This window comes from Narcine bancroftii, chromosome 4, assembly GCF_036971445.1.
Source record: "Narcine bancroftii isolate sNarBan1 chromosome 4, sNarBan1.hap1, whole genome shotgun sequence".
NCBI classification, from domain to species: domain Eukaryota; kingdom Metazoa; phylum Chordata; class Chondrichthyes; order Torpediniformes; family Narcinidae; genus Narcine; species Narcine bancroftii.
In genome coordinates this window covers 241,943,216-241,955,719 of record NC_091472.1, presented here as the reverse complement: position 1 = coordinate 241,955,719, position 12,504 = coordinate 241,943,216, and the positions used below count along the sequence as shown (strand labels likewise).

The 12,504-nt window shown below is 42.5% G+C and overlaps 1 protein-coding gene across 8 annotated transcripts in view; it reads left to right on the top strand.

The window, feature by feature from the left end:
- The window catches only part of kcnh3 (potassium voltage-gated channel, subfamily H (eag-related), member 3), a 698,780-nt gene that overhangs the window by 644,791 nt on the left and 41,485 nt on the right, over nucleotides 1–12,504 (top strand). For all 8 annotated transcript variants that reach the window (XM_069934512.1, XM_069934516.1, XM_069934515.1 and 5 more), the window contains one exon: nucleotides 2,869–3,083. In XM_069934512.1, the coding sequence (XP_069790613.1) occupies nucleotides 2,869–3,083 (215 nt within the window). The remainder of the gene's footprint in view (nucleotides 1–2,868; nucleotides 3,084–12,504) is intronic.

The window sequence follows — 12,504 nt, the reverse complement described above, 5'->3', positions numbered from 1 at the left end:
GATTGTTGTGTTTTGTTTTGTGGGAAAAAGTTTTATTTATTTATACTTTTTGAAAATGGAAAATTTTGATATATACGTTATATTTATGGGGGAAAAATAGCAAAAATAAAATATTTTTTAAAATTGCTGAGACATCCAGAAGCACAACAATTGCTCTGCAGCATGTATTTTTATAGAGTTGTGCAATTTACTGCTTTAGACCAAGGTCCCCAACGTCAGCGTCGACAGATTTCTCCTGGTCAGACTTGAATGCAAGCACAGTGCACAAGATATAAATGGCAAATACATCATTAGTAATCTTGCAAATTGTAATATGCATTTAATATGCAGTGTAAATCAGCACCCACTCAGGCATTTTAGCAAGTTATTTGCTTAGAAGAATGAGTATGTAATACTTATTTGCATTGAACAGATGACTGGTTTGATTTTACTTTATTGACTGCAACATATGCTCAGGACTTCTCAATAATTAATCAGATGCTTGCCTTACAAATATAGTGTGATTTAATTCTTTGAACTCCAAGAATGATTCCTTAATTAATGTGAATGAGGGCTTGGTCTGCAACGAATTCTCAGTTTAATTCAGGTTGGAAGCTTCAATGAGAAACAAACATTAGGTAAATGGGTGAGCATGTGGCAGATGGAAAATTGTGAGATCATTGGGTAGAAAAAAATAGAAATGCAGGGTATTTTTTAAAATGGTTAGATTTTAAGAGGAATGTGTATGTTCCCATACACCAATCACTGAGAGTTCATGTATGGGCATAACAAGCATTTAGGAAGGCAAAAACTATGTCGGTGTGCATTGCAGGTAGATTTGAATCCCAGCATAGATAAGATGAATAGATAAAGTCACAAACTTTTTCCCAGGGTAGGGGAGTTATAAACAAGAGGGCAAAGATTTAAAGAGGACCTAAGGAGTAACTTTTATTGAACATCGAGGGTGATAGGGTAAAACGTGCTTCCAAAGGTAAAGTCAGGTACAATTGCAACATTCCATCATGTAGGTGAATGGACAGGAAGGGTTCAGAACAATAGGACCAAAAACAGATAAATAAGTCTAGCGCAGGAAGGAAATTTGGTTGTCATAGGTGCGATGGGCTAAAGGGCCTTTTTTCGCCTTGTATAACTTTACAACTATGTCAAAACTGCAGTTATTTTGTTTCAGTTAAGAAGCACACTGATGAAATAGCACATGAGATATTGTATCCAGGTCAGATCTCTGTACCCAAGGAAGGAGAGACTTGGAGGGAATTCATCAGCTTGATTCCTGGTTTGGTGGGTTTGTCAACATGACAAGAGATGAAATAGACTGAACCATACTTGTGTTTAGATGAATGAAATGTAACAGAGTTAAAAAAGCATTTTAATAATTTCTATTTTCAATTCTGTATTTGTTTCTGGTGGGAATGATTTCAGTGGTGCACACCTCGCGCACTTCCTAAGTCCCTCCTTTCCTGTCCCTCACACTACTTGTTACCTTGCGAAGGGTAACTGGGGGAGAAGATTACTGCTGATCCATTTTAAATGTTTTCCTAGGTGTTGGGCACGATAAGTTGCCCCAATAATACAATGACAAAGACTGAGGGGAACAATAGGCTTTATTGTACAGAGACTTGAGCTAGCCCGGATCCAAGCTAGGGAAGGGAGTGGTGGCCTGACCTTTATGGCCTGGGTCCCAGGGTAGAAGTCCAGGTGAGAGTGTCATTGGGGTGTGGGCCAGCCTGAGCCAATTAGTACACACAATCCACTGGACAAATCTTAAAAGCTCATTCTGTGTGCACTGAGTTGAATACATACTGAAATGTTAAAATAAAGTATCTGTGTGTAGTTGAGGAAAAGAATGAAACACACTGCTTGTTATCTTGCTAAGGGGAGCGAATAAATGTTGGAAAACAATTCCATGAGTCGTCTCACTTTCTACACCCTAATGTGAACCCGTTACACAGAAATTATCTCATTGAACATGAACATTCTTCCGGGGTTTTGCCAGGTTGATGGGGGATTTATGTTTCATTCAGATGGGGTGCCTCAAACTGTAGGTTTCAGCTTCAAAATAAGCATTAATATAAAACAGTACAACACAGGACAAGTCCCTTTGGCCCATATGCCTACCCAAGATAAATTAAAATTCTGCTGCTTGCATATTAGACACATGAATATGCAGGGAATGTAAGGATATGTATCATATGCAAGCAGCAAAGTTTTACCACAACTCGAGTATCAGGCTTGGGTATTTACACATTATTGTAATTTGGGTGAAATGCCTTCACCCAAACTACAATAATGTGTGGACTTATTTGTACAAGACAGCTGTGGAGACTCAGTCAATGAGGAAGTTCATAAGAGAGACTGATCATTTTTGATTTAGATATTAAGGGTATAAACCTTGGTGCAAGAAGAGGTGCTGAGGATTGAGCTCAGCCATTGAATAGTGAACCAAGCACAAATGGTCCTCGATGTTTCCATTTTTTTATGTCCTCAGACAACTTTAAGCTGCATCCTAAGTAGGGTTCTGTAAATTAAGGTATTGCAAAGTAGCCCTGCTGGCCAGTTTTTTGCACATTAACATGGTGATATTGAAAAAGGATGATATGGATGTTCCATTGAAAGTCACAGGTTGAATCAATTAGTGATGTTTTTAAAAATGAAATGTTTTAATTGAAATTATTCTTCTTTACATAGTTCACCAATTATATTTCCAAAGGAGAAGCATCAGTGTAATATTAAATATAGAATAATACATTCTTTGACTGCCAATCCAGAATTTAAATAGATTCATTTTAACTGGTGAACCATTCTGTCTTGTGTGTCTTCGAAGACTTCTGCAAGAAACAACTGACTTGGTATTTCTTTTGACCTCCCCAGGGAAAGGCGATTTGATTGGCTCTGATTTTTTGGCAAGGGACCAAGTGATTAAGACTAATGCCAACGTGAAGGCTCTGACCTACTGTGATTTGCAATACATTATTCTGAAGGGTTTGCGGGAAGTACTGGAGCTGTATCCAGAATATGCACAGAAATTCATTGAAGATATTCAGCATGACCTGACCTACAACCTACGAGAAGGGAGTGAAGCTGATGTAAGTTGATGACTTCAAATTACCAAAGACAACTTAATGATTTTCAAAAGTCTATTAGATCATAATTTATCATGAGCTTCTGTATATAATGGGTTTATACAATTTATGCGATACACTCAGAGTTTGCTGAGTTGGTTGATTCTTGCTTTGACAAGTTCATTGGCAATACCATTATGAAGAGTGATTGACAAACCATCAGATGTGACCTTGACCATTTTTGTTGACAAGAAATTTGGATCCTTCATGATCTTCTGTGCAAGTTTGGGAGAAAAGGCTGTTCATGGTATTTCGATTTCAAATAGTGCCAAATACCTATATTCTCAAATATAATGTGCCCCGAATGCCTGGATTATTCATATCTTCTCTGCTGATTATTAATGGCTGTTCATGGCCATCTTGGACATTTTGGACCTGTTAACATAGGAATTCAACTCCTGTTCCCATCTTTCCCATCTCATCAATACCTTGGAGTTTTGATACATACCTCAAGTTGCTGATGCAGACTTCTAAGTCAGCCCTTGGTCTACTCTGTCTCAATGCAGCCTCTTGTGTTGAAAATCAAATCAAAAATGCAAATGAATAAAATGTGAAAGATAAACAGAAAATAAGCTGGTAACACTCCCGAGGTCAGCAGCATCGGTAGGAAGGGAAACTGCTAACTTTTCAGGTCCTTCATCAGATGAGAAGCATCAACTTTGTTGCAAGATCACAAAGTAACATTAACTTTTCTACAAGGTAGCTTTGATTAGAGGAAGGTGTAGATTAGATTTAGTTTTAGTTTCTTTTCAGATTTTTTTTTCTATTTTTAATTTTTATTCTTTTTTTTAGATTAACCGATTATATATGGAGGTCCTAGATCATATTATCACATTAGACAGATATTACTCTGTGTTATGACCAAGGATTGGTATAATGTAACTCATTTGGTTTCTATCCAGAATTATTTTTAAGAAATTGTAGCAGTAGCTACTAAGGGGAGTGAAATAAAGACGACACACTGTGAGTTGCTTGGACTTCCAATGGTTTAATTTTGAAAAGCCCACACACTGCACCTTATAAGGCGGGCCATAAGTCCTGCCCACATGTGGGCTGTGACATCACAATGGAGCCGAGTCCACACTCACGGCCCGTTTGAGCATGGGAGGAGATGCACTCAGCAGCACCATCTTGATGCAGCGGCTCCGCTGCTGTGGCCGTAACATTGCAGAGTCAGTTCAACTGCATTTCAATGTGCACCATCACACAACCCCCTCCCCCCCAAACCAGCTCTAGCATTCCATTACCCCTAAGCACAGTGAAGCTGGACTTTGGGAGGTCGTCCCCAATGCTTGGGTTGCGCTAACCTGACCAGCTGGCTGAGGTCAAGATGTGCAGGCTTCAGCCAGTCGGCTGTGAACGGTTCCTCTCTACCCACAATGTCCAGCATGAAGGTTTTGCCCATGTTGGATAGGACTTTGTACAGGGAATTATAGGGTCATTGGAGGAGGGCAAATGCAGTCTGCAGCAGACAAAAACAAAGTCTGTGGTTAATAAGTCCTGAGGAATGGACGCGGTCTAGTGCCCGTGATGTGAGGGTGGGGGGGGGGGTGTGAAGGAGGCTAACCTGTCCCGTAGTTTCTGCAACTCTGCTCTCCCTTTGGTACCTGGGTCTTGGGACAGTGGGAAGAATTCACCTGTAAGGATTAATGGGGCGCTGTACATCATTACCATGGAGGAGGCCTGCAGATCCTCTTTGGATACAGTTAGGATGCCCAGTAAGACCCATGGGAGGTCTTCCACCTAGCTGGGGCTGGTTAAATGGGCCATGAGAGCTGACTTCAGGTGGCGGTTGAAGTATTCAATGAGGCCGTTGGATTGCGGGTGGTAGGCAGTGGTACGGAGCAGCTTAATGCCCAGGAGAGTTGCTAGGTGTATCCACAGCACCAATGTCAACTGTGCCCCTCTGTCAGTGGTAATATCAGCTGGTATCCCAAACCTCACAATCCAATGTGTGAGCAGTGCACTAGCGCAGGAATCAGTGGAAGTGTCTTTTAACGGGATGGCTTCTGGCCATCTTGTGGTGCATTTCTACCACCATTAACAGGTACTAGGCATCCTGGGAGACAGGTAGTGGGCCCATGGTGTCGGCGTGATTATGCCTGAACTGTCTCTTCAGAAGATCAAACTGCTGGACAGGGGTCTTGACGTGTCAGTGGACCTTGGAAGTCTGACACTGGGTGCAATTGCGGGCCAGTTGGGCAATTTGCTTTCTCAGGCCATGCTATATGAACCTCTCCTTCACCATGAGGGTTGTGGTATTTATGGATGGGAGGGCGAGATCGTGGATGGCCTGGTAAACTTGGCGCCTTCATTGCCGTGGTATGACTGGGTGCAGTGAGCCGGTGGAAACATCGCACAGTAGAGTGTCAGAGCTGCCTGAAAGGCTGATGTCTTCGAAGAGGAGGCTGGTGGTGGCTGTGAGGAAGGCCTGCTTTTCCGTGTCCTTTTTTTGGGCCTGCACCAGTTGGGAATAGTCCAGCCCAGGGGACAAAGTTTGGATGATGTTGCCCCTTTTGCGGTGATAGTGTGGCTCAGGATTTGCATGGAGTCTTTGCAGAACTGGCACTTTGCCAAGTTGACCGTGAGGCCAAAGTCGGACAGGCATGTGCAGAATCTGCGGAGATGATCCTTGTGTTCTTCGTAGTCCTGCTTGCGATGAGTGTGTCATCCAGGTAGATGAACACAAAGTCCAAGTCTCTGCCCACCGCGTCCATCAAGTGCTGGAAGGTTTTTGCCACCTTCTTGAGGCCAAATGACATGCAGAGGAATTCAAAAAGTCCGATTGGGGTGATGATGGCTGTCTTTCCGATGTCATCCAGGTGGATGGGAATCTGGTGATAGCCACACACTAGATCAACCTTTGAGAAAACTTTCATGCTGTGCAGGTCGTCGTGAAGTCTTGTATATGCGGGATTGGTTAGCGGCCGGGTATGGTGGAGTCGTTAAGCGGTGGTAATCTCTACAGGGCCACCACCTGCCTGAGGACTTGGGGATCATATGAAGTGGGGACGCCCACAGACTGCGAAATATGCCCAATTCCTGCATCCGAGAAAATTCTTCTTTGGCCAACTGCAATTTATCCAGGAAAAATTTTCTGGCTTTGGCGTGATTGGTGGCCTTGGGTCGGGTGTTGCACCCCATACTGTGGCATGGCGGAAGTAAACTGCGGCCTGAGGATGGATGGGAATTTGTCCAGGAAGCTGTACTCGTCCTTTGGGGCACTCGCAGTGGCCACGCTTGCGGTGTTGGCATTGGTTGCTTTAAGTTGGACGGTCTGGAATGTTTGGCCTTCACATCCACCAGCAGGCTGTGCACTCGTAGAAAGTCTGCACCGAGGAGTAATGTGTCCACAGCAGCGAGTGTTAAATTCCACTGGAAATTTTCTTTGCCAAGTTGTATTTGAACATTGCGCCTGCCAAAGTTCTTGATGGCAGTGTTGTTTGCCGCCCAGAGAGTGGGACCTCGTGGATGTGTTCATGTTTCCAGGACAGTTGGCAGGATGACACTGAGTTTGGCGCCTGTGTCGACCAGGAACCGGGGCTGTCTGCATCTTCGTGCTTGTGCCCTCCAGCATTGGTGATAAAAACACCAGTTAGTGTTTGGTGTCTCTGCTGGCTTGCTGGGGTGCAGTTGTGCCCGGTTTGGATGGGGTCCGGTCTGCTGGCCCGGGTGGGGCTGAGTCAACTGGATCATAGCAGACTCATTTTCGTGTTTCGTGTGCCACAACATGTCTGCTCTGGCTGCGACCTTACGTGAGTCTGAGAAATCTTCGTCTGCCAACAGCAATTGTACGTCGTCTGGCATCTGTTCCAGGAAGGCCTACTCAAACATAAGACACGGCTTGTGGCCCTCTGCGAGTGCGAGCGTTTTGGTCATAAGGGTGGATGGTGCTCTGTCACCCAAGCAGAGTAGGTGCATGTGCCTGGCAGCGCACTGTCGTCTGGACAAGCTGAACGTGCTCAGGAGGAGATTCTTAAGGGCTAGGTATTTACCTTCCTCTGGCAGGTCATGTATCAAGTCATCCACTCTGGCTGCGGTCCCTTGGTCAATGTGGTAAAAATTGTCGAATTGGAGGTGATCTGCCAGAGTTGAAATTGCACTTCCGCTTGCCCGAACCAAGTGCATGACAATTTTTAAACAGCATGGGAAAGATGGCAGCACTATTAAGTTCAATTTATACAGTGTGGGAAAGTTGGTAACACTATTGCACACAATATGTAAATACTGTGGTGGGGGGGAAGCCATGCCCTCCCAGAATTCCATGTGGCAGAGAAAGGGCTGTATGCGCAGCATGGAGTCCTCATGGAGGGGTTTCTCTGCCATACAGCATTCTGGAAAGTCAGGTCTGTCATCGCTTTTTCCCATGGTCTTTACATTGAGCGCTATAGTACGACCAACTTTCCCACACTGTTTAAAAATTGTGTGCTATTGCTATTTATTGCCTCTCTCTCTCTCCAACTGTGACCTTCTGTAGAGCTCATCGAAAGAACCAAAGACTTGTTGATCCAAACCAAGGCTTTTATTAGCAAAAGACAGGAGCTCTTCACAGGTGGCCGACCAGTCCGGAATGATCCGACCTGGCAAGGGACACAACCCTTTAAGGCCCAGACAGTAGGCGTGACTAAGCTCTCAGCCAATCGCTGTAAGCACAGTCATTACACTCTAGATACTGTAACTATATACATTGGTGATAGGACTGTACTATCACACCTTCCCACGGCAAAGTTTATACCTTCATTTTAATCTTTCTTCCTTCACGCATGCAAACACTTGGGTCCTTTCTGTCCCAGAATGCAATTGCCTGTCCTACACTTGCCTGATGACAACATCAGCTTCTGCAGATGCCAAGGGTTGTAATAATGGTCAAGGCCTTCAATCCCTGGCATGAAATGGCGTCATCTCACACTAATGTTGAGAAGATTTTCCTTTTGCACTAGATCCTTTTTAGACTTATTGGCCGTTAATTTCTGGGACCACTTGCAAGTGTGGAAAGGGGCTCCTTTTTCTCTTTACATAGCAACCTGCTAAGTATTTCCAGCAATTTTGTTTAATGCTCTTTTATATTCCCTGTACATTTGGCCAAATATCCCAGAAGGTCTTCTGATCATGTCGAATTTGCTGTCTTGTCTCTATGAGTTTGAACTCATAGTAATCTATACAGATATGGAACATTGAGATTTCTCCCAGTGCAATTTTGGTCGAGGTGTCTATGAGTACCATGATTGGTGTTGAGAAAAAATTAAGTCAGGTGACTACAAGTCATGTAATATTGTTGACCTTGGTGTGTTGAGGTGATTTCAATTGTTGAACTTTGGTTGTAATATTAGTCAAAGTTTGAGGGCTTTCTGTGATATCAATATAAGATATCAAATCAGGTTAAAGATTGAAGCTTGTTTTATTACAATGGTTTCTATTAGCTTTAATGTCTATTTGTCATTTGCTTTCAATAATTCAAAGCCATTCTCTTTTCAAGTATCTGAAAGAGTCATGATTTTACATTCATTGAAGATTGCTTGTACACTATGATGACCAATGAAGTTTTTTAAGCTTCTGGCTCATTCTGCCAAATTCCACGAGGAATTGCTGTTGCGAAAAATAGCAGTTCGTGATTTGTGAATTATCCACAAGGGGGCTTAACAGGGAGAAAACAAAAAAAATCATGACCTTCTGAAGCTTCCTTTACTGCTTCAGAAATATGTCATGTAATTTTGAAATATAATCTCCATTGGGATTGTCATGCTTTTACTCCTGATCACTAACCAGTAAAGTCAGCTGGAAAATACCTGGATTTGATCTGGCTTGTCAGTGCTGCCCCCTGCATCTCAGCATGTGAATAGGAGTAAAGCAAAAAAGTCTGCAGGCATCACGTTTGAAATAAAAACACAATGCTGGAGAAACTCGGGTGGACTTTATATTGCAAAGATAAAGATACATAACCAACATTTTGGGCTTGAGCCCTTCATCAAAGTATAAAGAAAATGTAAGCAATTGTCCAAATAAAATGGTGGAGGGGAGGGATAGGAGAGGAGCACAGGCCCACAGGCAAGAAGTAATAGGTGGATAAGGGAGAGAAGTCAAACCAGCAAAGGTGGGGGTGGGGGGGTGGCGATGGCTCTGTGAGAGGAGAGGGAAGGGGGTGGAGAGCTGGAGGAAGAAAGACAGAGGGATGGGTGAGAGAGAGAGAAAGAGAGAACAGAGAATAGGCTAACAGAAAACAGAGAAATCTATGTTAATGCTTATCTGGAATATTAGGAGTTGCTCCTCCAATTTACAGGTAGCCTTGGTGTGACAGTGCCTGAGGCCATGGACAGACATGTCAGTGCGAACATGTCGCACAGAATTGAAATGGTTGGCCACTGGGAGATCCCTGTCATTGATGGAGGCAGAGCGAAGATGCTCAGCGAAGTGACTCTCGAAGTGTCCAGTCTCTCAGATATTGAGAAGGACAGAAGTTCCTTGCGAATGTTATGTTGTGAGCTTGGAATTAGCATCAACATCATTTGGTGCTCTAGAACTGCCAATTGAAATAACTTTGCCTCCCTTAAATAAAAATGAACTCATGTATTTGACCAAGCTTTTACTTATCCCTTCTGATCTCCTTTTGAATCCACATCCATTCCTTGTGATGAGAAATCCCAAAGTCTACTCCTCTTTGTCAATGGTACCATACAAATTAAAATTGGGGGGAAAAAAAAGATCAGGCTTTCTTCCATAGAAGAAAAAAGAAGAAAAAGAAATGAAATTAAAGATAAAAGTCATTTAGCACAGACACACTATAATAGAAAACCATAAAATGGTCTGTAAACTATGGTCAATTCCCTTAATTACTGACAGAGCAGCAAAAGATGTATAATGTATGATAACTTGTAATGATTGTGGAACCTGGCAGGACAATTCTGAAGGATTTTCTTTTAATTGGTCTGAGGGCTTCAAAGGGAACTGAAGTGTACCGAATTTAGAAATGTATAATTGCACAGTGCAAGGGCTTTCACTGCTGGGAATTTGAAAGGTATTTCTGCTTCAAATGAGATCTGACAGACCGTTTCTAATAATAAGTAGTGCAGCCTAAAATAACAGCAGCTTGTCCTGGAGCTTTACAAATCTCTTGGGGACTTAACCAATAAATTCTGAGCTAAAAATAGCATTGCACACTCTCCATTCTCTGCAGTCCCATCAATAACACAGACAGGGCTAGCTTCTCAACCATTGCCTCGAAAGTGCAGAAGGGGGGAAACTGATTTGCAGATTCTTGTAATTACCTCCCAGGTGATATATTGCAGTACAAAAAATTGAGAGTGGGATGCTTTTAATAATTCAGTGAAACCCTTTCCTATTTTTACAGTGAACGAATCATGAATGCGCATAAATTAAAGGGTGTTCTTTCACAAAACTGATCCGTGAAATGGTTATTTATTTTAGCCTTGGGCTTGTTTTGCTGAACTGCAGAAGGGAATGTAATTGCTAAAAATAGCAGTCGGAAGATTAAATTGGATCAAGAATTTTGAATTATTCACCAAGGATCTTTAAAGCTACATGGCAAGGTAATGAATGTCCTCCGAATGACTCCTTTCTATAGGCTCTTGTGAAATTCAACAAGCTACATCCCAAGCAGAAATCCATGAAAGAGGGCAGTGACTACATATTTCCTGAAAATTATTATGGTTGTCAACTGTCCTGTCTTTCATATTTCAAATTAAAAGGTAACATTGATCATTCGTTCAATTATTGTAGTTTTAACCTGCAAGTTGGTGATGGCCAACATCAAAAAACATGATATATTTAAACCCTGCTGGAGAATGGCGTGTTTTAGGTTTGTCAGACAGATCTTTATTTTGAGAGCCTAGAAATTTGAACATACTCCAGCTTGTTGACAGACAGCAGTGCAGATCCTAAAGATCTAAATAGAGCAGAAAAGTGCATGTATCAATTCCCACCAGAATTACGCTGCACATTGGCTCGTACCGGGGTACATTGTAGTAAGAATATTCATTAAGTAAGGGTCTTATGCTTGTTATAGAAACTTCTATCTGTGATTGAAATCAGCCAGAAAATGGCGGTATTGATAGAAGCAGCATTTAAAGTGCTTACCCACAACACAGTCAGCTGCGTCATTGTTGTCTCAAATGGTTAGAACACAAGGATGTAAGAAATAGGAGCAAGTGTCGGCCATCCAGCCCATCAAGCTTGCTCCGCCTTTCAATTAGATCATTGCTGATCTGGTGATCGGCTCATCTCCAGCTACCTGCCTTTACCCCGTATCCCTGAATTTCCCTACTATGTAAAAATTTATCCAACCTTGTCTTAAATATATTGACCCACTAACAACATTGTTCTGAACTGTCAACCATGAAACAAGCTAAGAAAAGTTGAAGACAGCTAGACTAGTTCCCAGAGGAGGAGGCCTCCACTGGGAATACCAGGAGTCAAAAGGACAAGAAATAAATGACATTTAGTCATGAAATTGTATTGGTAAAATGATGATGCTGAGAGATGATAAATCTCCAGGCCTGTAGACAACATCCCAGAATGCTTAAGAGTTCATGGATGCATTAGTGATTATTTTTCAATGTTTTGTTTACTCTCTGTTGATTCAAAGTTAAAGTTCAGATTTATTATCAGAGTACATACGTGACATTCTAGCAGTGCTATGGCGCCACTAGAACTCCCAGAAGGCATCAAACCACCATGTGATGCACTCTAGAAATGCCTTGTGTGGTTATTTTGTTGTATCCACTGTGATTCCAGTGGCCACAATTAGTGACCCTGACGAGTCCAAAAACCTATTTTTTGGACAAACATTGACTCTGCAACCATTGCTGTGAAGCTACCACCTTTCTGGACAGCTGAGCCTGAACTGTGGTTCCAACAGGCTGAAGAGCAATTTCACTTTCGCAAAGTCGAATTGGACACCACTCGTTATTACCATCTTGTCAGTGTCCTGTACCAGGCCATCGCTAAGAGAGTCGGTGACTTCCTACGAGATCCATCACATACCAGCAAGGATGGTGCTTTAAAAGCAATTTTATTACATGTATAGGGAAAGTGCAGCCAAACTACTACATTTCGCTCATCCAGAATTAATGGATGAAATGTTGTTCCTGGCAGCTGGCAAAATGCTCAATATGTTATTTGAGCAGCTCTTTTTAGAGTGAATGCCAGATGATATTATGCTCTTACTACCCAAGTGATCATTTGAAGACCCAAGGGTTGTCATGGCAGAGGCAGACATTCTATGGCTGGCTAAAAAGCACAGCAAGGAAGACAAGTCTGCACAATATTCACACTCTAGTGCTCTTAGCACATCACTCCCTATAAGCAGGCAATGCCCCAAGACACGCAAGCAGCCTGTGGACTCCTTGTCTTGGCGTTATTACCACAAGTG